We start from the raw sequence: 21,916 nt of genomic DNA on the forward strand, positions 1-21,916 counted from the left end.
GTCCGGAGGCCGTTGCGTGCGGGACGGGGTGGGGGGGGGCGGCTGGGGGGTGCGAGAAGGACGGGATGAGGAGTGCGCCTGCGTACAGTGAGGCTTCACAGCCCGACCCAAACTCCCATGGTGCTATGCGTGCCGAGCCAACCAACCAGCTGTGGTAATGGGGGCGGGCTCACCGTGAGAGCCAGGCAATGGTACTAAACGCAGGGTTACGTGTGCGTCTGGTCTTCCAGTAGCTGACGGCGGGAGGTGCTTTGAGTGCAAGCGTCTGGTGGCAGCTTAGAAAAAGGGGCTGCTGGCGGACTGAACTTGAGACATGGAGCAGGGCTACGGAGGTTCGTACGGTCAGTCTGGTGTAGTGTGGGTCGGGCAGGCCCTGTTCACAAACGCTGCCGCACACAGTGCTACAGGGCCTGGGCCTACACCCGAATGCAGTTACCGCAGCCCGGCTGTGCGGAGAGGCAGCCAGGGCGCGCGCACGCTGCTCATTGGACTGCAACGCCGTCGCTCATGTGGCGCTGCATACGATTGGGCTGCGGCGCCGGAGGAGGCGGGCAGAACTCGACGTCCCGACGCTGCGGCGGGCTTCTAGGGCCGCCTTGTGTCGCCTGGGCCGTTTCTACTTCTTACCCCCAGCGGGGCTAAGGTCTTTGCCGACTGTGTCGCTCGCTGGCTGGCCTTCCCCTTCAGAAGACGCCACAAAATGGCGGCCTGGGGGGGTGGAGCCACTGATCGAGCTCGTGGGGCGCTGAGTCCTCTTCTCAGGCGGCCGGGCCTGTCCCGGGAACCGCGGAGCTCAATGGGGATCACCACGCGTCGTACGTGGCGAGGGGCTCCCGTTCCGGAGTGCGGCCGGGCGGCACTGGGTTGGAGGCTTCCCCACCAGCTTCACGGTGCAGTGTGGCCGGGCCGGGTGAGGCCTCTGTGGGACTCAGCCGTGGACCTGATTCGTGCGGGCCTAGGACGAGATTTTGAGGGTCATATGCTGGGTATTGTGCAAAGCTGAAAACCTGATGTACCTCGAAGTGGTGGCAGATTGGTGGCTCTCTCTCAGGCAGTGCTTTAAGCACTGCCTAATGTGGCCTGGAGGTGCAAGAGGGTTGTGTAAAGTGGGGACGTGTTCTTTCCCCACTTGAGTTGTAGAGCCTGCTGCAGGTTGGACCTTCTAGGGACTTACTCTTTGTCTTGAGAACTAGTGTCCTGGGAAGCCTTTGCTCTGTGTTTGGAGTCGAGTTTGCCCTTTAGGAACAGTTGGCTTGACCAGGGGCAGATTCCTATCTAAGTATATGACGTTCGAGAAGCAGGCGATCTGATCTTGGAAACAGCAGCTAGAGAAGGCGTCTACCTTGAGAGGTGGCAGCCAGTGTTAGTAGGATCCAAGCTGCACGAATTGCAGAAGCAGAGGTTCTGCGGTGCATAGGTGTGTCCGGGGTCTTGGAGTGGCTCAGCCGGACTCTCCTGGTCTTTTCTGCATCCTGACTGGGTCTCTTCCTTGTTTGCTTGCTTCCCACCAGATCTTTCAGCCAGGAATCAATCCTGCCTGATGCAGGACCTTAGCTTGAAGAGGTTGCCCCACACCACCCCGCAGCTGCTGAAAACCTTTCAGTCTCCGTTTAGATGCAGGTTCCCAGATTCTGTAGCTTTTCCACCTGGAGTTATTTTCTAGGACTTGCTGACTCTTGACAGTTGCTCCCTGACTTATTTCCCAGCTCCGTGATTTTGGGAAAGTGACTTGGCCTCTCAAGCGTTTTATAACAGGAAAAATAGTAACCTATTTAAGAGATATTGTGAAGTTATGTGAATAGTATATGTCATTTGCTAGACCAGTGTCCTACAGTGAAGCGGTTAATACCCTGCAGTTGGTCACTTGCTGTTAGAACCACCACTCTGCCTTTCTCTGCAGATGTGAAAGCTGTGTGTCATGGGGAGAGAGTACCTTACAGAGGACAAACTTCAGTGTGACTTTGGATCAAGTCCCTGAACCTGAGCCTTAGCTCCCTGGTCTCTGAACAGCATTCTTTGACACTGGCTAACATGTTGTTCATTGGCCCAGCTAGTGGTTTGGGTTGTTCAGGTAAGGGAGACCAGATGTGTTCTTGCTTCATTAAGGTGAAGTTGTTTGACAGTGTGGATGGCTGCCTGTCCCCAGCTCTGTACCACATCAGGGGTCACAGAGATGAAGAGGGACCAGATAGATGCTGTTATTGGAGTTTGGGGGAGCAAGGGAATCACTACAGAAGGGAGCACAGTCTGATGCCTTAAGGTCAGATGAAGCCCTGGGACTTGAAGGCCCCTAGGAGCTTTGGAGAGTTCAAAGCCACGCAGAAGTGAGGCCTGGAGAGGCACAGTTGTCTCCAAATTCCAGTTTCTTCACGTATGGCCACTTGGTTGGTGAGGCCTGGAGGGGGAGTAGGAGTGTGTCCTAATGCTGGGTTAACTGGTGGCTCTTCTGTGTCATCCTTAGTTGTGGGTTGAGACTTAGGCCAAGGTCTCTCAGCAAGTGACCAGAGCTGGCCCAGGGCTTATTCTTCTTCCTTTTTTTTTTTTTTCCCCTGCTTTGACCTCAGGCAGGTGGGGTATGATGATGCAATCAGTTAGCTGTGGGATGACCTTTAGGGAGGCAGTCTTGTGGTTCTGCTGTCGTCTTAGAAGGCTGTCACTAAGTTTCTTTGAAGATATCCCTTTAGGCTCTTCAGAGTACCTCCAAAGCACCTATTCTCTAGCCTGACACCCAGGATCCTAACTCACAGTTCTTCTCTCCACAGGCTACGGGGCATGGAGTGCCGGACCCAGCAACACCCAAGGTAGGTTGGACCTGCTTTCCAGGGAGGCAGGGGCTCCCAGGACCTCCAGCCCAAGGCATCAAACTGACAGAGCTGTTCCATGTGCTGCATGGGGGGACAGTGGCCTGTAGCCTGGAGAAGCATAGGGTAGGGGGTCAGAGGAAGCTCAGAGACCAGGAAACCTTTATTTAAAGAGCTAGATAGTAAATTTTTTCACCTCTGCAGGCTACATGATCTTTGTAGTGCAGCAGCCACCATGGACAATTCATAAACAGATAGACACGTCTGTTTCCCAGTAATGTTTATTGGAGAACATTTGGCATTTATGCACCATGTAATTTTTCATGTATCACAAAATAGTCTATTTCAGCAACTTCTGTTATTTTATTCTAAGTAAGTAGCTGATTATATAATCAAAAGTTTCTTAAATCAATACTTCTTAGTTGGTTTAGATTTATAGGATAGAATAGATAGTATGTAGAGTTCCATATGCCCACTATATCTTCACTCCTGTTCAGTTTTCCATAGTAACATCTTGTGTTAAGATACATTTATTGCAATTAACAAGCCAGTGTTGATACATTATTATTAATGGTAACCCAAATATTAATATTTACATTAATATTTACTCTGGCCCGCCTGATGTGACTTAGTTGGAGTGTTGTCCCACGAACCAAAAGGTTGCAGGGTTTGATTCTCAGTCAGGACACATGTCTGAGTTGCAGATTCAGTCTCCAATCAGGGTACAACATACAAGGGGCAGCTAATCAATGTTTCTCTTCCTTTGTCTCTTCCCTTCCCCTCTCTAAAAATCAATAGGCATGTCCTTGGGTGAGAGTAAAAAAATACATGTGTTTAGACTGTATTTTTTTATATAGTTCTATGGGTTTTGGTAAGTGTATAAATGATATTTTTGATGTCATTAAATATTCTTTTCATTTTTCCTTTTCTTCAACCATTTAAAAATATATAACCCATTCTTAGCTTGTGGGCAGCTGTACAACAACTGGTGATGGGGTAGATTTGGCCTGGAGCCTATTTGCTCACCCTGCTCTGGAGTTCAGGTCATGGTGCTGAGTGCATTTGAGGGACCAGAATGTGCTCTGATTGCCAGCTTTATGCACCATCTGTCCCAGAGGATGGGGCAATGGCTTCCTTTGTTTTCTGAGCCTGGGACTTGCCCCTAGTATCATTGGGGACAGGGTCACTTCTTTACCCATCCCAGAAAGAAGACTTCCATGTCACTCAGACATATACTGTTCCCTTGCTCAGTTGAGTTGGGCACGTGATTTCACTCTGGTGTATTCTCCATGTTTTGGGTGGTGCCTGAGCCCTGGATCTTGTTGAGTGCTTGGCACTTTAGAAAGGCTCTGCCTGGGCACCTGGCCTGTTAGCCTCTTGGTAGTGGCCTATACTGGATGAACTTTCTGGGAAGGATGCAGCATCCTTCTTGTTCTGATGGGGGAGACTGGGCTGGCCTAAGAGGGAATCCCTTTTTATGCTTAGCTGAGTGCTTTGGAGGAAATTAGTTTTACTGCCAGTGGCCCAGCCTTTCCTGGCCTTAATAGACAACCAGGGGTGCCTCCCAGAGTGCTGCCACAGACACCTGCAGCCCTGGCCCTGTGGGTAGTGGAATGAGGTGACAGCTGTCCTTCAACATTTGGGGGGTGGGTTGTCTCACTTGCCTTTGTTCTGCAAATAAAGCTCTTGTGTATTCTTGTTTCCTATAAGGTGCATATGGAACTGGTGTGGCCAGCTGGCAAGGTAGGCTCTTATGGCGGTCAGTTGGTGGGTGAGGGGGCCTCTAACCAGCCCCTCAGAGGAGCTGGGATGCAGGGACACCCCCATCTCTTCTTCTAGCTATGCTCACAGCTCTCCTGAAGGCTTGGCAGGCTGGGCCTGAGGTGCTGAGGAGGCCTCAAGGGGAACTTGCAGGAGGTGAGGGGGTTGTGGTCAAGTTCTGGGAGCAGCATCTCCATAGTAAATCTGTCAACAACCTCAGCTGTCACTTGTGGGTTCTCAGCCACCTCTGGATTTGAGTGGAAATCAAGTCTTAAGACCTGGCACAGAAAATCCACTGCTCGGTGTTGAGGTCTTGCCCCTGCCCTTTTGCAACAAGGCAGTGTGGATGATACCAGTGGCACTTGGTCCCGTGACCCTTTTCTCTTATGGCATAGGTGTTCCTCCCAAGATGTGTCTGTCAACCATGGACAGGCCTTGTGGCTGCTGAGGTCTGACTTGGCTCTTCTTCCCTCTGGCAGGTTATGAAAACTACAATTATTATGGTGCCCAAAACACCAGCGTCACCACAACAGCAACCTACAGCTATGGCCCAGCCTCCTGGGAGGCCACCAAGGCCAATGATGGCCTAGCGGCTGGGGGCCCTGCCATGCATTTGGCTTCTTATGGTGCAGAGCCATGCACTGACAATTCCGACTCACTCATTGCCAAGATCAACCAGCGTTTAGACATGATGTCCAAGGAAGGAGGCAGGGGTGGGAGCAGTGCCTGTGGGGAGGGCATGCAGGACCGGGACAGGTAATTATGTACCTTAGCTCTTCTCTGGGGATCCATTATGCTTTCGCGCAGAAGGGAGTGGGCACCCACTCTCTTAGAAAGGCTCTTCCCAAGCACCCTCCTGAGTGTGGGTAGATGAGTTGGGGATTTGTTGGGGCAGAGACATTGTAATAGGACTTGCTTATAATATATTTCCTGAGTGGTGGGGTTTAGGGCATGACTGTGGCTAAACTCTGTGCCAGACTCTCTCATTTCTGCACCAGGAGCTTAGCAGAGCCAACGGCTTGTGCCCTCATTCGTCAGTGTTCCATTTTGCTTCTGAGCATTTAGGAGGGGTGTGTGGTGGTTTGGTTTACTTTGCTATTCTTAGTGTAGGAAGGTCAGCTTTGCAGGAAGTGTTGAGGTTGGACCCAGAGTATGTAGTGATGGTTGTGCTTTCTTTGCAGTTCCTTCCGCTTCCAGTCATTCAATTCCTACGACTCCAGACCTTCTCTGCCCGAACACAATCCCTACCGCCCCAGCTATAGCTACAACTATGACTTTGACCTGGGGCCTGACCACAATGGTGGCTTTGGTGGCCAGTACAGCGACTGCCGGGACCCCTCCCGTGAGCGGGGCTCACTTGATGGCTTCATACGGAGTCGGAGCCAGGGTCGTTTCCAGGACCGGAGCAACCCCAGCACCTTTGTGCGCAATGACCCCTTCATGCCATCGGCCTCCTCTGACCCCCTGTCTGCTCCCTGGACTGAGCTGAACTATGTGGGTGGGCGGAGTCTGGGAGGCCCCTCCCCCAGCAGGCCCCCACCTTCCCTCTTCTCCCAGTCTATGGCTCCCAACTACGGGGTAATGGGCATGCAGGGGACCGGAGGTTATGACAACTCTGTGCCCTACAGATGTGGCCAGTCACAGACCCGGATAAAGGATCGGGTAAGCCCTTGCAAAGTTATAATCTGCTTGCTTTGCTTCGTTTTGCTTTTTAAACAGCTTTATTGAGGTAAAATTTATAGATTGTAGGGTTCACTCGTTTTCAAATGTATAATAGGACTTCTAGTAAAAGTATGCAACCTTCATTGCCATCTAATTTTAGAGTATTTCTGCCAACCCAAAATGAGACTTCTGTCTTTAGCAGTCATTCCCTATTCTTTCCCCCAATCTCTGGCAACCACTAACGTGCTTTCTATCCCTATGGATTTACCTGTTCCAGATATTTCATATGAATACAATATTGCGTCCTTTTGTGTCTGGCTTCTTACATTCAGCATAACTTTTGTAGGCAGCGGTAAGCTATGTTGTCTTTGCTTTCCGAGAAGACCTTGTCTACTGTACTCTCTGGTCTTAAAACCTCTTCATTCTTCATTTCTCTGGGGTATTGTAATAGTCTGGGTAAGCCATACATGAGGATGTGCTTATGTCTGTAGCCCAGGTGGAGAGGGTTTGATCGCTGTGGCCCAGACAGCATGAGCAGGAAACGGAAGCAGTTGCAAATCTACAATGAGCCGGATGCCAAACAGGCCCGGGCTGACAGCGAAGGAGATTTTTCGGAAAATGGTATGCCCTGGGGATGGGATACAGTGAATTTTCAGTTGATATAAGAGGAAATAGTCTCCTGCTTAGTGCTCTGCCCACCTGTTCATAAAGTGGATACACAGGAACTCAAGGGTGCCCGCCGTGTGTTATCCAAGCTCCCATAGCCCCCACTATAGTAAAGATGAGCTCAGTCACTGGACAGTGAGCTTGGGTGGGTGAAAATCAAGTGGGCCAACTGCTGAGGGGCTGACTTTCCCTGTTCCTTTTGTGTCTGGTAGATGATGGAGTTGGTGACTTCCGGTCAGGAGATGAAGAATTCAGGGGTGTAAGTCCACCTTCACTGGTCAGCCTCATTTGTCTCTAGTGCTGGATTTCTTCCTTATTTTAGCTTTTTTCTCTCAGAGGCACAAACTGCCACTGTGGTAGACTCACCTCCACCTTGTGAGTAGATTTAATACCCTAACTTACAGCTGGGTTTCTAAGAATATTCCACTTGGAACAATCCTTCCTTTCTGGAAAAAATTCCTAGTCCCCTCCCATGTCCTTGTAGTGAAGCACCTAGCTGCACATATGGTAAGTGCAGTGGCTATGCAGGCTGAGGCCTCCAAACACGTACTGAAGATTGCCAGCTTCATGCTGGTGCTGAGCTGCATCCATGTCATTCAGTCCTTCCAACCAGTCATGGTAGACACATGTTTAAGGCCAGCTCGTAGCCACAACCACACTTGAAGACCTGGGGACCCAGCCTTTACCACCCCCTGCAAAGTCTGATCAAAGTCTGAGGTAGGTCTGGGGTGTATGAAGGCCTTGTCCAGGTGCTTCTAATGTTCAAGTTGGTTAGGGTTAAATGAGAGGGGTGGGATACAGTGAAATTACAGCTTCTCTGGGGGCCTTGTTTGCCCCTTGTGTATCTTGTTTCTGTCTTGAGTCTAAGAATCTCTGTACCAGCTGATTGGTAATTTAATCTTTGGCTCAAGGAATGGGTTTCCTTGCTTTGACTGGATGGCTCGGTTGGTTGTAGCATGTCCCATATACCAAAAGTTAGCGGATTCAATCTCCAGTTGGGGTGCGTATGGGAGGCAACCAGTCAATGTTTCTTTCTCACATCAGTGTTTCCTCTCTCCTTCTTCTCTCTAAAGTCAGTGAAAAAGTCTTCAGGTGAAGATTTAAAATAATGTATCTTCTAACTGAAGTGCAAAAAGCCTCTTCCTTTTTAATTTTTTTTAATCCTCACCTGAGAATATGTTTTTATTGATTTTAGAGAGGAACAGGAGGGGAGAGAGGAAACACTGATGTGATGTAAAAAAAGAAACATCAATTGGTTGCCTCCGATACAGAGATTGGACAGGCAGCCTAGATGTAGGCCCTGATGGGGAATCAAACCTGCAACCTTTTGGTGTATGGGACGATGCTCCAACCTACTGAGGCACCTGGCCAAAATGAGGCGATCATTTTTATCTACACCTGTTTTTTTTTATAGCCTTTGGTAAATACAAACCAAAGGCTGGGAAAGTTGGTAAAGCCCATTTTTGGTAAAGAGTGCCTGAAGTAGCATCCTGCAAATTGAGGTTTCTTGACATACAGTTGATGAATGAGCTCATCGTATTCCAATGTGCAGAGCTGTACAGGTTACATTGCCAGAGGCCATTCATTAGCTTTATAGTGCTGAAAGAAGGTCAGTGACTTTAATAGAAAAGCAAGCTAGTTGTGATCACAGAATCTCAGAGCACCCAGCAATGACAGGACACACTTAAGAGTCTTATCATATGGCCCTGGATCTTATTCTAGCACATTGTGACTGGGTTCCTGGTGGCACAGTTTCCACCAAGTGGTGTAGGGAACTGGGCTGGTGTGGAGAGTTCTGAAAATTCCACCTCACTGCACAACTTCGTGTGTCCTTTTTCAGGAGGATGAATTCTTCGACTCCGGGAGGCAGAGAGGTAGGCATCACCCATCATTCCTTTGAGCTTTCTTGTGTCTGCCTGGCTGTCCTATACTCACTGCCCAACTCCCAGCTAAGCTGGGCTTCTGAGAAGCAAGCCCAGGTGGAGCCTGAGTGGAAGTACTTGCTGACAGCTCAGGGCAGAAAAGGGGCCGTGATTGCTGAGTGGGCCTTGGCTACAGTACTCACCCCAAGGCTTCACTCCATTGTATGGAGTAGACTTGCCACAAATGGGTCTGTTCACCTCATACAGTGCAGACTATGGAGAGGGCGGGGGGAGAAACTCATTTACAGGTGTCTGAAGCAGGTCACAGTGGTACTGAAAGGAGTCTCAAATAGAGAAGAGGAAAAGAAAAGGTGCCCTACAGCCTGTCTTCTCAGTTCCCCTTGGCCAATGCAGGTCCTCGTACTATATTTTTCTGGGCTTCATTGTTTCCACATTTTTCCTTGGTTACCAGCCCAGGGCCATGCTCTCAGCCTCTATGGTAGGAGTACTGGCAGTTGCAGTGCATTTGCTGCATGGGACAGAGTTTGGGCACCTGCCTGGATTGGCAGTTCAGGGCAGGGGGGAAGCTGTCAGATACGCCCAGGCCCAGATACTCCAGAGGCAGTCAATCCTCAGCAGGTCCCATCATTTCCAGTGTCAGAGACCTAAGAGTCCAAAGTCAGGGGCAAGACTAAAATCAGGTTAAACCTATTGGGGGAGCTTGGAGAAGCAGCCTGGTACATGATGGCCTTGAGCTTACCAGAAAGTCACTTTTCCTATTCCCGTGGGTCTGTTCACAGCTGTTTCCCCCATGAATCAGGCTGGCTCTGCTCCCATAAATTTTGAATGACCCTGGCTTAGATGTTCCTTCCTTTATGTGTTCAACCCTCTGAGGTCCTCTCACCCTGTTTATTGAAGCAATTATGTTTGTAGCATGGGACCGTACAGCATTGAGCAGCTCATGCAGTGGGGAAAATGCTAAAGCAAAGGTGACATGTTTATTGCGCACAGGTCCTGCTACCTACCCGGGATGACTTTGCTATTAAACAGCAGTAATAGTTTCAGGCAGTGACCTCTTGCCAAAAATCCCACACGCCCTTTTGAGAGGCTTCTGAGCAGCGCACGCCGGTCGCCATCTTCGTGGGACAGTCTCGTGACTGGCATCAGGGGTAGGGGTTACAGTTCAGATGCTTATCCAACCTTTTTTCAGCGTCTAGCCCTGGCCCTGAGCCATGGTAACCTGGCCTGGCCTCACACTGGGATGATGGGCTGCACGGCTCTCAGAGGAGCTCCTGCACTGGCCCCAGGGGATGGATGGAGGACCAATAGGTCTCTTCCCACTTTTATTTCTAGGATTGCTTTCCATATAGCCATGAGAAAGCCCTAGAGTAACAGCTTTTATGAGTGGAAGGTAGAGTTCGGGCCAGCAAGGACTGACAGACCTGCTGAGGCCCTAGTTCAGAGGAGGACAGTTTTCATTGTCTACCTAGAGGTGGGACGGAGGGAGGTAGAACAGCTTTCTTTATTTTCTGAGGCCCTCCAGCTGCTGTCTCTTTACCTATAACTGTTTCCCTCTTAACTGATTTTGGGAGAAGACCCACTTGTAGGGCACTGAATTGGAAAAGCAGGGTAGGGAAGGTCAGAGAGCAGATGGGCCACAGTGAGTGGGACAGGTGCCTCCCATTCCAGCCTTATCAGGCTACAAGAGAAATGAAGTGTCTCCCCTGGGAACTCCCAAGGGTTCTCATCAAAGCCCATCATTGTTGGGAGCCTTTGGTGCTTCAGGGTGTCCTGACCCTGCCATGTGTGGAGGCAGCAGCGGGGCACAGGGTGCGGTGGTCCAGCTGCAGCCCCATCAAGGCCCTGATGCTCAGTTCCTCTGTGGGCTCAACAGAGGGTCTTGAAGAGATTTCTCTGTTGCAGGAGAGAAGGATGATGAGGATGATGAAGTGAAGAAGAGAAGAGAAAAGCAAAGGAGAAGAGACAGGATGCGAGACCGAGCAGCTGACAGGTGAGTGGGAGGTCAGCTGGGCCTGGGCACTGTCAAGGCTGAGCTCATCTGTCTTCACTTCGTGGTATAGGGTGGGGGCAGGGAGGGGAGCCTGTCTGGTGGGGAAATCCTAGTCAAAATGGTGGGAGACAAAACTTGGGAAACGTGTGGAATCGTATCCTTGCCAGGGGGTCCTATGGCCCTCATGTCCCCAGCAGGGGGCTCTATTGCCCTTGTCCATACTTGTAGGGAATTACCTTGTCTCCTGGCTTGTGTCTGTTATTCCAGTCAAATGATCTTCATTCAGCAGAACTGCTAAGAAAGTGCTCTGTTGCTTTGCCCAAATCCAGACCACGTCTGCAGTTTGACTTAGCAGTTATACGTGCATAGATGTTGCCTTCAAGATTGTCTTTGAATAGAAAAAAAGAAGCACAAAAGTGCAAAGCCCAAAGGGTGTTGGTGTGACCACACCATGCACTGCTGTCCTTGCTCAGTAATGAAGTAGCTGCTGACTAGAAATGTAATCCACTGCTGGCCACGAGAGCACTTGCTTGCCAAGGCTTTAAGTACACAAGGCTGCTTCTCTATGCACAGGTTCTCAAAAGAGCTAACAGGCAGAGAAGCCAAGAACCGAAAAGTAAGAGCTTCCGGGTCTTTAAAATATTCATCATCCCCGATTGGTTGTGGCTCAGTGGATTGAGTGCCAGCCTGTGAGGCAAAGGGTCACTGGTTCAATTCCCAGTCAGGGCACATGCATGACTTGCCAGACAGATCCCAAATAGGGAGAACATGAGAAGCAACCACATGTTGATGTTTCTCTCCTTCTCTTTCTCCCTTTCTTCCCCTCTGTCTAAAAATAAGTAAATAGAAACTATTTTAAAAATTCATCAAAACCCTTATTAAACAGATGAATAAGTGATGGCTGGTTTTGATCTATTTTTTTTTAAATATTTTATTTATTTATCTTTAGAGGGGAAGGGAAGGAGAGAGGAAGAGAAACATCAATGTATGGTTGCTTCTCATACATCCCCTGCTGGGAACTGGCCTGCAACCCAGGCATGTGCCCTGACTGGGAATCGAACCACGATACTCTGGCTTGCAGGCCCGCGCTCAGTCCACTGAGCTACACCAGCCAGGGCTGATCTATTTTTATGTCACATGAAAACTGAGATGATATTTTTTAAAAAGAATCTTTAGATTCCACCCTAGTGACTGAGGATTCTCAGAGGAATTATCAATGCTTGGAGCAATTCTCATAGGGGAGATGAAGATGCAGCTGAGAAGCATATTTCTTTCTGACAGTTCTGCACATAGGGCCTGGGTGATTTTTTTTCTCTTCACTCCTATGTCAGAAAAAGCTTGTGGCTCTTATGTAGAGATCTAAAGCCAAGTGTTAGAGGCTGGCAGAACTCTCGAGTTAGCCAAGGAGGAGTCCTGAGTACCTCAGGACTTGTGCTCTTACCCCAGAAGATCCACAAAAATCCTGGGCACAGCCAGGGGAAGCGGCACTCCACTGTGGGGGGTGTGGAGGTCTGCAGGCTACTCTCCCCTCATAGCATAATTGCATCTGTGAGACTTTGGAAGCACATGACAAAGAAACCTCAGTTTTTATCCATGAGTTTGACATAACATGCCTCTACATTGAGTCCTGTGGGAGAATTGATCTTAGATCATGTGAATTTTTAATTGTGCAAAGTCTTGGGAATTTTTCCACTACGTAAAATGGGGTGGCCTTCTATCATCCCTATGACTGCAAAAAGAAACACACCTGAGAAGCTGTGGTGTTAGGTACTGTGTCCCCAGAGCAGTGGACTAGAGGCTTAGGGAGCCCACAGTTCTGAGTAGTCTCCACCTTCGGGTGTTCTCTTAAGGGCCTTTGTACCAAAAAGACTATTATGGTAGTAAATTGCTATGTGAGTGATTTTCCTGAAGGTTTTTGAGGTTTTACTCCCATGCTTAGGATAAAGAAACAGGATAACTGCTATTCTTGATGCCCAGTGAGAAGTCAGAAGTCTTGGTTCAGAAATTGCTTTCTCATTTCCATTTCAGTCTTAACCAAAGATGAACTGGTTATCTCTGCATCGCTGCTCTTGTTTTTGCCTTCCTTTTCCAGGATTCAGTTTGCCTGTTCAGTGTGCAAGTTTCGTAGCTTTGAAGATGAAGAAATCCAGAAGCATCTGCAAAGCAAATTTCACAAAGAGACACTGCAATTTATAAGTACCAAACTGCCCGACAAGACTGTGGAGTTCCTCCAGGTGAGGCACACTTGTTCTCCATCAGCGGTTCCCAGTGACCCTATAGGTGTCAGATTCCTCAAAGGGAAGGGAAAGGAAAATAGGAGGTCTTAACTTGATTGGTCAAGGTTTCTTTTTTCAGAATAACAGCTGTTCCAATCCCCAAGTCAGAAGGACAGCTGAGAACTCCAGCCATTGTAGTTCCCTTTAGTTCTGCCCACAGAGCTGCTGTGGTAGCCACCTTCCCACCCTTGGGACAGCTCAGACAAGACTGTCATCCAGTAGGAACTTGGCACCCACCAGTGGTGAGCTGCCTCTGGTGCATTTGAGATATACCCACACATGCTACTCTCTCCTGATTTCATTTGGTGCCATCTCCCAACCCTCTAGGAATACATTGTAAATAGGAATAAGAAGATTGAGAAACGGCGTCAAGAACTGATGGAGAAGGAAAGCATGAAAGCAAAACCAGATCCTTTCAAAGGTAAGTTGTGATTATGGGAGGCGTTCTGTTCCATGCAGCACTAAGGCACATGAGTTGGTGTAAAGTTAACAAAGGGCTGGTGAGGATGTGATTGAAGACCTGTGGGAGGGACACTTAGCAGTGGAACGAGGTCCTTGAGTAGATCTCAGCTCTATAAGCAACTCACCAGAATGATGTGAAGTACTCTGCAGTTATTTGCTCTTTGAACCAAAGGGTGAGAAAAGTTGGAAGTAATAAATGACTCAGTGCAGAGACTCGTTGTTCCAACTCTATACTCCTTCTGGAATGCAGATGACACCTGTCTCAGATTCTGTCCTAACTGAATCCCTGGAGAGGGCTGCAGGGAGAAAAGGTGAACCTTGTTAGGGGCTGGGAGGAAAACATCACATGCATGCTGTCCCTGGTCCCACATGACTTGGATTTCATCAACAGGGATTGGCCAGGAGCACTTCTTCAAGAAGATTGAGGCTGCTCACTGCCTGGCTTGTGACATGCTGATTCCTGCACAGCACCAGCTCCTGCAACGGCACCTGCACTCTGTGGATCACAATCACAACCGCCGGGTGAGCCCCATCTAGATGGATGCTGGCTGCCGGACAAGCTAGTTGGGTTTCAGAACCTTCTATGTCTTTCAGGGAATGCTAATATCTTTAGGGGCTCTCGCCATATTCCATCAAGTCTGTCACTTCATCAATTATTTGTATGATGCATTCCAGTTTCTATTAAAATATGAGAAAATATGTTGCTAAGAGTTGATTAAACATGTAGCTGAAATTGTCCTAATTTGAGAATGTTCTCTGTAAATCACATAAATCAGTTCCCTAGTTGCTGGAAAAATGGGTTTTCTTTAAACTAAGGCCAGGGGCCACTCAGAGCAGAGTGTCCTGGGGGACTTGTTTGGTCCTTACTAGCTGGTGGGACCTGAGACTAAAAGTTTTGTCCGGGGTCAGCAAATTTTTCTGTGATGAGTCAAATTGTAAATATTTTCAGCTCTGCAGGCCATAGGTTCTTTGTCCAACAAGTTCGCCATTGGTGGGCAAAAGCAGCCACAAATACTAAGTGAAGGGGTTGGTGTGGCTGCACTTAGCCCACTGGCTGTAGCTTGCTGCCCCTTGATTTTAACATCTCTGTGCTTAATTTATCCACCTATGAAATAGAGCAGTTGATACCTGCCTGCTTTTCTGCCAGTTTTAGTAAAGTGCAGCCAAAAGCATTGTATAAACAAAGGATTGCTATACGTGTGACTAGCTCTGTTTTGGAGCATGCATACTTTTGCTTAATAAACTTACGGTAATAGAACTCAAAACTGAAAAAGTTCACTCCTTTCCCTACTTAGTTCACAAAGCTTCTAATCTGTAAATGCTTATTTCATCCTTGCTTATGTATACCATACCTGTATGTCAAAAGTATATGCTTTTGTCTTTTAAGATCATGAGACTTCTACACTGTTTCACAGTGTCAATTCCGATGTCTCTAGTGCTTTCTCTCTCTCTCTCTTGGAGTCTGGCACTTTGGGATTTGCCTCAGTGAAGACAGTTGGGTCATCTCTGCATATGGCTGATCTCGGGACAATTTGCTGTAGCCCTGCTGGTGTGTTCTCTTGCTCCTCTAATGTGCCATTTTGTAAAGTCTGCATTTGGTTCCCTTTGCAGCTGGCTGCTGAACAGTTCAAGAAAACAAGTCTCCATGTGGCTAAGAGTGTTTTGAACAACAGACATATAGTGAAGATGCTGGAAAAATACCTCAAGGTTAGGGGTCCAATGAACGGGAAAAGCTTTTGAAATGGAGAATGAACTATGAGTATGGAATTGTATCTTGAGTGCAGTATTTAGCATTTCTGAGATTTGAGGGATGTTGGAATATACCAGGCTTGGGAATTCCACCACTGTGGATTTCCTGAGACACAGTGTTTGCCTGGGGACTCTGGGATGTGGTTCTGCTTGATTAATGTGTACAGTAATGCTGACTCTGATTATGAGAAACCTTGACTATGCATAAAATACTGAGCAAATGATGATGAGATGCTTTAAAAAAAACATATCTAAGGTAGCTAATTGTCTCAGAAAGAAGCTGAAAATAGGTTTTGCTGGCAGATCCAACTGACACTGAAATGGAGGTTCAAGGCAAAGGGAAGAGCCAGAGGTGCCACAATCACTGAGCCATAGTGACAGGAGCAGAGTAATAAGTCCCAAAGAAGGTTCCTGGGAGAGAACTTGGAGGAGCCCCTAGTTCTTCCTTGGGAAGCCTATTTTGCTAAAGGCTCAGCCCCCTGACTTCAACATTTGAGGCTGGTAGCTAAGCTCCAGCATACCCTGGCTAGATAGGACCCGTTAGCCTTTCTCTCATTTATTAAATGCTTCAGTATTTGACAGTTCATTCTGTCCATTAAAGTCACAGGATCTAAATACAGCAAGTCCTCAAATAATGTCTTTGTTCAATGACATTTCATTATAATGTTGATGAGATACCATAGGGACTTACCTCTTATGTCAATTAGTCTATGTTAAAATTAGTTTAGTTGTGTATTGTTCATCTGCATTTCCAAGAACCTGTTGATGACACTAAGTGAGGACTTACTGTAACCAATTTAATAACTATGACTTGTCAGTTTTTTACCAATGGCCTAAACAGATTTAGTCTCTGGAGTGAGATGCAGGTTTAAACTTCTAATCACCATATTTTAAAAATACATTTCCTAATCGGGTGGTTATAATAATTTAGTTTCTTTTTTCTAAACTGGAAACAATATGCTTGTGAGAAGTTTGGCTTCTGAGAGAGTCAGACTTGAATTTGACTCCTGACTGAGGTTTAATAGCTGTGTTACCTCTGGCAAGTTACTGATCTTTAAGTCTCATTTCCTTATCTGTAAAATGGGGACACTCCTCATGCCAGGACTTTGAGCCTAAATGAAACTAAAATGTAAAATAGTCTTGCCATGGCCAGTGTGACTCAATTGGTTGGAACACTGTCCATAACCAAAAGGTTGAGTGAGGGTTTGATTCCTGGGGCAGGTCACATACCTAAATTGTAGATTTGATCCCCAGTTCAGGCACTTACGGGAGGCATCCAGTTGATGTTTCTCTTTCACATCGATGTTTCTCTTCCTTTCTCTCTAGAAGCAATGAAAAAATGTGGGGTGATGATAAAAAAATTTTTTTTAAATAGTAGTAACTTCCTGTTAGGATTTTTTGGAGGGGGTTAGATACAAGGTCTTTTTGAACTTTTCTTCATGGTTATATGCTTGAACAAAAAGTACAAAAATAGTTCTGGTGGAGATTTTCAGAGATGTCCTTTCTGAATCTGTAGGATCTGAGAACCTTTAGGATTAATTCACCTGGTATAGTTTAAAGTATTTTTCTTGTTGACTCTGCCATCGTGAAAATGCAAGCTCCCAGCAACCGGGGCCTCCTTCCATCTCTCATTTGGACAGCTCTTTAGATTGCACTGACCTGTGTTTCTTCTTGGCCAGGGTGAAGACCCTTTCACCAATGAAGCTGTTGATCCAGAAACTGAAGGAGATGACAATTTAGGAGGTGAGGATAAGGAAGAGACACCTGAGGAGGTGGCCGCAGAAGTGTTAGCGGAGGTGATTACAGCAGCAGTGAGCGCAGTAGAAGGAGAAGGAGTGCCCCTTCCTAAAAATATTGAAGTGCCACCTGAAGTAGAAGGCCCCATGGACACGGCAGAAGCCATTAGTGAACAGCCACTGGAAGCAGACACACACTGTGAAACGGCATCTGAGAAGGAGAGTGCTGAAGCAGACGCCAGTGGTGAAGCTGCCCAGGCTGCTGAGACTAAAGATGAATCAGAGGCAGAAAGCACCGTAACAGTCAGTGTTCCTACCCCAGCTGCTACAGAAGCTGAAGTGGAACAAACTGATGCAGAGTCCAAAGATGTTATTTCCACAGAATGATCCTTTCTCCCTGTTTCAAGGGATGTTTATATGATGCATTGCTCTTTCTTCTTTGGTTTATAAGCAGTATAGGGTGTGTGTACTGGAATATGCTGAAAACTTGTTTTGGTGAAGAGACCCAGCCATTTCCTTCAGAAAAGTGTACCTCACAGGCTTGTCTTATGGAGTCGTGCAGCTTTCTGCCTCGGTTTGAAGGCTGCAGAAGTATTGTACATTCCCCCAAGCAGCTGTGCCCTCTCTACAGTTGGAATAATAAAATTTGGGTAATTAGATTTTGATGAAGCTTTGCTTGTTAAATACAGCCATTAGTTGAATGCCCTTGATGATGGCGGTGGTGGTGGTGGTGGTAGTGTGTGGGAGCAGCTCATTACTAGGATACACCTTGCTTTATGATGGTTTTTGTTTGTTTGTTTTTTAAGTTTCGAGAGTTTGTTTTGGCATCAATTTTTGGTTCCTGCTTTTGTAGTGCAGCGAATGGTGTGTGAGCCTCACAGGATGTAGCAGAATCTTAACACATGATGCTGGTTCTGTCACATCAGTGAACTCTCCAAGGCCTGTTGAATCTGACACAGCTTCACTGGAAACACACCTAGTTGCCCCTCAAGAATAATACACTGCCTAGGGAGTTGTTTCCGATCTTTAATCCTTGGTGAATCACCTTCAGAATTTATCTCACGTATTCCATCTCTGCATTACTTCAGGGTTTCCTCTATAAATTGAAGTATTTTCTCTGAAACATTTAAAAAGAAAACTTGATGTCACTCCCGTGAATGGAAAAACCAATATAAGTTGCCACAGATAAGATGCTATGTGTAAAAATTAATATAATGGAATAAACATTTATTTTAGATAAGTACTCTTCCTTTGGAGCTTTCTGAGTCTGAGAAAGGAAAAGTGAGCACAGTTAGATGTTTGTATAATCAAAAGAATTGGAAGAATCTCCCATTTGAAATGATATTGCTGGGACTGTTTTCCTGTAAACTTTTGAACTCACATTTAAGGAAGCATTTGGCCAATGGGAAATTATTTAAAAAGAAGTAGTGAAGATAACTTGATGAGTGCCCTTGCTGGTGTGGCTCAGTGGATTGAGCACAAGCCTGTGAACCAAAGGGTCACCAGTTCAATTCCCTGTCTAGGGCACATGCCGGGGTTGCAGGCCAGATCCCCAGTAGGGGGTGCATGACAGGCAACCACACATTGATGTTTCTTTTCCTCCCTTCCCTTCTCTAAAGAGTATGAGCATCTGCTGTGTACTAGGTGCAAATTCATGATAAAAATAAGATGGGCACTGCTCTTTAGGAGCCTTACTGGAGATGTGAATATATATTAAAAAATTATTAGAGCTGAAAAATAAAATGCTCATAAGCTAGAAAATAGTGCCTCTGAATTGTTTCTGCTCATCATTCCTTAATACTGCATCAGTGTGGCTTAGTTCCAGGTTCAACATGCCCTTTGAAACTTATTCCCTCAAGGCAAAAAAGTCAGGAAAATGATAACAAAACTATAAAATTGCTTTGATTTTCTCGTAAAAGTAATTCAAGGGCTGTTATTAAAGCTATCTTAAGTTTCAGTGAGGTTCTTCCACCCCTGATCCAGTGTGAAATGATACCAGTCATTTTATTCCTAAAGGTAGATTGAACCAGGCCATCATTCTCTGGTGGGGAGTAACTACTTGGGTGCACAAAGGGATGCCCTTAACATGTCTAAGATGACCTGGATAAATTGCAAGCTTCCACACTGGGAACTAATATTTACCACTTCCCAATTACAGACTCCAGAGGGGGAGGTTAAGGAATTTTAGGGTCATACCTGAAAATGTGGGGATACCCAAATTAATACATAGGTCTATTAAATACCAATGGCCATGAACGTTCCATAGAGTACCTTTATTTAAAAGCAGGTTTAGTGAACATAGCCATCTCTGCTATCCAAGCAAAGAATATTTTGGGGAGTGGCAGCCTAATTACAATTTAATGTAATGTTGCTGGCCTGTGTGATTTCATTCGTTTTTTTATGAAATTAATATAGTCGCTAAAGGGGAAACAAATGTAATGAGCAAAGTGCCTATTCAAGAGTACATATCATTAGTATCAACTCCAAAATTAGATGTTTGGACCAAAAAAAATCATTGTATGCTGCCTGATAGCCTGGTTGAAAGTAGTCCCTGCTCACCAGAAGTAGAGTTCTGGCACAGTAGAATTCAAGTAGAACTTGAGAATTAATGGAAGTAGAATAGAAGAGCCTTTGAGCATTTTTTTTTAGATTTTATTTATTTATTTATCTTTAGAGGGGAAGGAGAGAGGGAGAGGAACATCAATGTATGGTTGCCTTTCATGCGTCCCCTGCTGGGAGTTGGCCTGCAACCCAGGCATGTGCCCTCACTGGGAATCGAACTGCAGTCCTCTGGTTCGCAGGCCCGCACTCAATCCACTGAGCTACACCAGCCAGGGTGAGCATTTTTTTTTAAATAGGAGCTTTCTTGGGAGTCTCAATAAATAGATGGGCATGGGGGAGAAAACCACCGGTGTGGCTTTGCACTCATTTAACACGAATGGCTCTGGTATTTGAGAAAGTATCGGGCTACTTTCCCATCATCTTATACAAGGACACTGAGGCCTAACAAGGTACTATAATTGGTTTTTTGCAATTAGTCTGTGTACCTCCCCTCAAAACACTATCTGGGGAGTATATACTTTATACAGATGAATTAGAATTTAGTTTGGGGGGAAAATGATGGGATGGGGGCAACCAATGCACTCTCATGGGATTGGCCTTCAGAATTGAGTTGATAAACACTTGGACTATTGAAAGAGTGGTTTGCCAACATTTTTTTTTAGAAGTAAAATTCATGTAAAACGAGCCATTAACAATTTTAAAGTGGTTGGTGCAGTGGCATTTGGTACACTCAACAATGTTGTGCAACCCGATCACCTATAACTGGTCCAAGACATTTTCTTCACCCCTAAAAGGAAGCCTTTTTAAGATGTATGACTGCATCTTAGTAGTCATACTCCATCCCCTAACAGCTACTAATATACACTCTCTGTCTCTGGATTTATTCTGGATTCTTTGTATAAAGCGAATCACATAATACATGACCTTTTCAATCTGGCTTTGTTCACTAAGCATGATGCTTTTGAGATTCTTCCAGGTTATATACTGTATCAGTACTTTGTTTCTTTTTATGGTTGAATAATAATATCCCATTGTATACATATGCTTCATCTGTTTATCCAGTCCTCCAATAATGGACATTTGAGTTATTTCCACCTTTTCACTATTGTAAAGAGTGCTGCAGCCCTGGCTGGTGTAGCTCAGTGGACTGAGCGTGGGCTGCAAATCAAAGGGTCGCCAGTTCAATTCCCAGTCAGTGCACATGCCCAGGTTACAGGCCAGGTCCCCAGTGAGGGCCACATGAGACGCAACCACACACTGATGTTTCTCTCCCTTTCCCCTCTCTTTCCCTCTCTCTAAAAATAAATTTAAAAAAATTTTTAAAAAAGAGTGCTGCCAAGCCCTGGCTGGCATAGCTCATTGGATTGAGCACAGGCCTGCGAACCAGAGGATCACGGTTCAATTTCCAGTCAGGGTACATGCCTGGGTTGCAAGCCAGTTCCCAGCAGGGGACTCATAAGAGGCAACCATACATTGGTATTTCTCTCCCCTTCTCCTTCCCTTTCCCTCTAAAATAAATAAAATCTTTTTTTAAAAAGTGCTGCCAGGAACATTCTTCAATAACTAATCTAAGTATTTTCACTTCTTTTTGGTATATACCAAGGAGTAGAATTATTGGGTCACATGATAATTCTACATTTAAATTTTTGAGGAACCACTAAACTTTTCCACAGCAGCTGCTCATTTTATAGTCCCATTAGTGATGTACAAGAGTTCCAATTCCTCCACCTCCTTATTGATGCAACTTCCATTTTTTAATAAGATTTTTAAATTTACTTTGAGAGAGGGGAAGAGAGGGAAAAAGAGAAGGAAACATCCGAGTGCTAGAGAAACATCCATTGGTTAACCTCTTGCATTCCCCTAACTGGAGACCTGCCCTGCAACCCAGGCATGTGCCCTGATCCGGTATCGAGCCAGCACATTTGGTTTGTGGGACAATGCCCAGAGCACTGAGCCACACCAGTGAGAGCTGTTTTCCATTTTTTTGATTCTGACCATTTTAGTGGATATGAAGTAACATCTCATTGTGGTTTTGATCTGCATTTCCCTAATGACTAGTGATGCTGGGTATTCCTTCATTTGCTTGTTGGTCATTTGTTTATCTTTGGAGAAATGTCAATTCAACTTATTTGCTTATTTTTTTAATTTTGGTTGTCTTTTTAAGTTGTAGGAGTTCTTTATATATTGTATTATAAAAGACACTTATCAGATGTGATTTGCAATTTTTTTCATTGTCTAGGCCATCTTTTTGCTCCCTTAATAGTAGCCCCTTTGATGCAAAAAAAATATTTTTAATCAAGTTTCTCTTATTTTTTCTTTTGTTACTTGTATTTTGGTGTCATGTGTAAGAAATCATTGCCAAATCTGA

General features: G+C 46.0%; 1 protein-coding gene across 3 annotated transcripts; it reads left to right on the forward strand.

Moving 5' to 3' along the window:
• Positions 1 to 171: 171 nt before the first annotated feature.
• AKAP8 (A-kinase anchoring protein 8) lies at positions 172 to 18,226 on the forward strand. Of its 3 annotated transcripts, none has more exons than XM_037055715.1 (14): positions 172 to 332; positions 2,763 to 2,801; positions 4,512 to 4,544; positions 5,042 to 5,318; positions 5,744 to 6,224; positions 6,716 to 6,845; positions 7,103 to 7,149; positions 8,731 to 8,764; positions 10,676 to 10,763; positions 12,856 to 12,997; positions 13,367 to 13,460; positions 13,893 to 14,023; positions 15,113 to 15,208; positions 16,930 to 18,226. In XM_037055715.1, the coding sequence occupies exons 1-14, from the start codon at positions 314 to 316 to the stop codon at positions 17,371 to 17,373; spliced, it is 2,055 nt and encodes a 684-aa protein (XP_036911610.1). In that variant the 5' UTR covers positions 172 to 313; the 3' UTR covers positions 17,374 to 18,226. The 3 variants fall into 3 exon arrangements, with proteins under 3 accessions (XP_036911610.1, XP_036911593.1, XP_036911601.1); XM_037055698.1 differs by lacking the exon at positions 172 to 332 and adding an exon at positions 581 to 815; XM_037055706.1 differs by lacking the exon at positions 172 to 332 and adding an exon at positions 937 to 2,071.
• Positions 18,227 to 21,916: the final 3,690 nt, after the last annotated feature.

The sequence above is a fragment of the Sturnira hondurensis genome, unplaced genomic scaffold (assembly GCF_014824575.4).
Source record: "Sturnira hondurensis isolate 20B ecotype Veracruz unplaced genomic scaffold, ASM1482457v3 Scaffold0000880, whole genome shotgun sequence".
NCBI classification, from domain to species: domain Eukaryota; kingdom Metazoa; phylum Chordata; class Mammalia; order Chiroptera; family Phyllostomidae; genus Sturnira; species Sturnira hondurensis.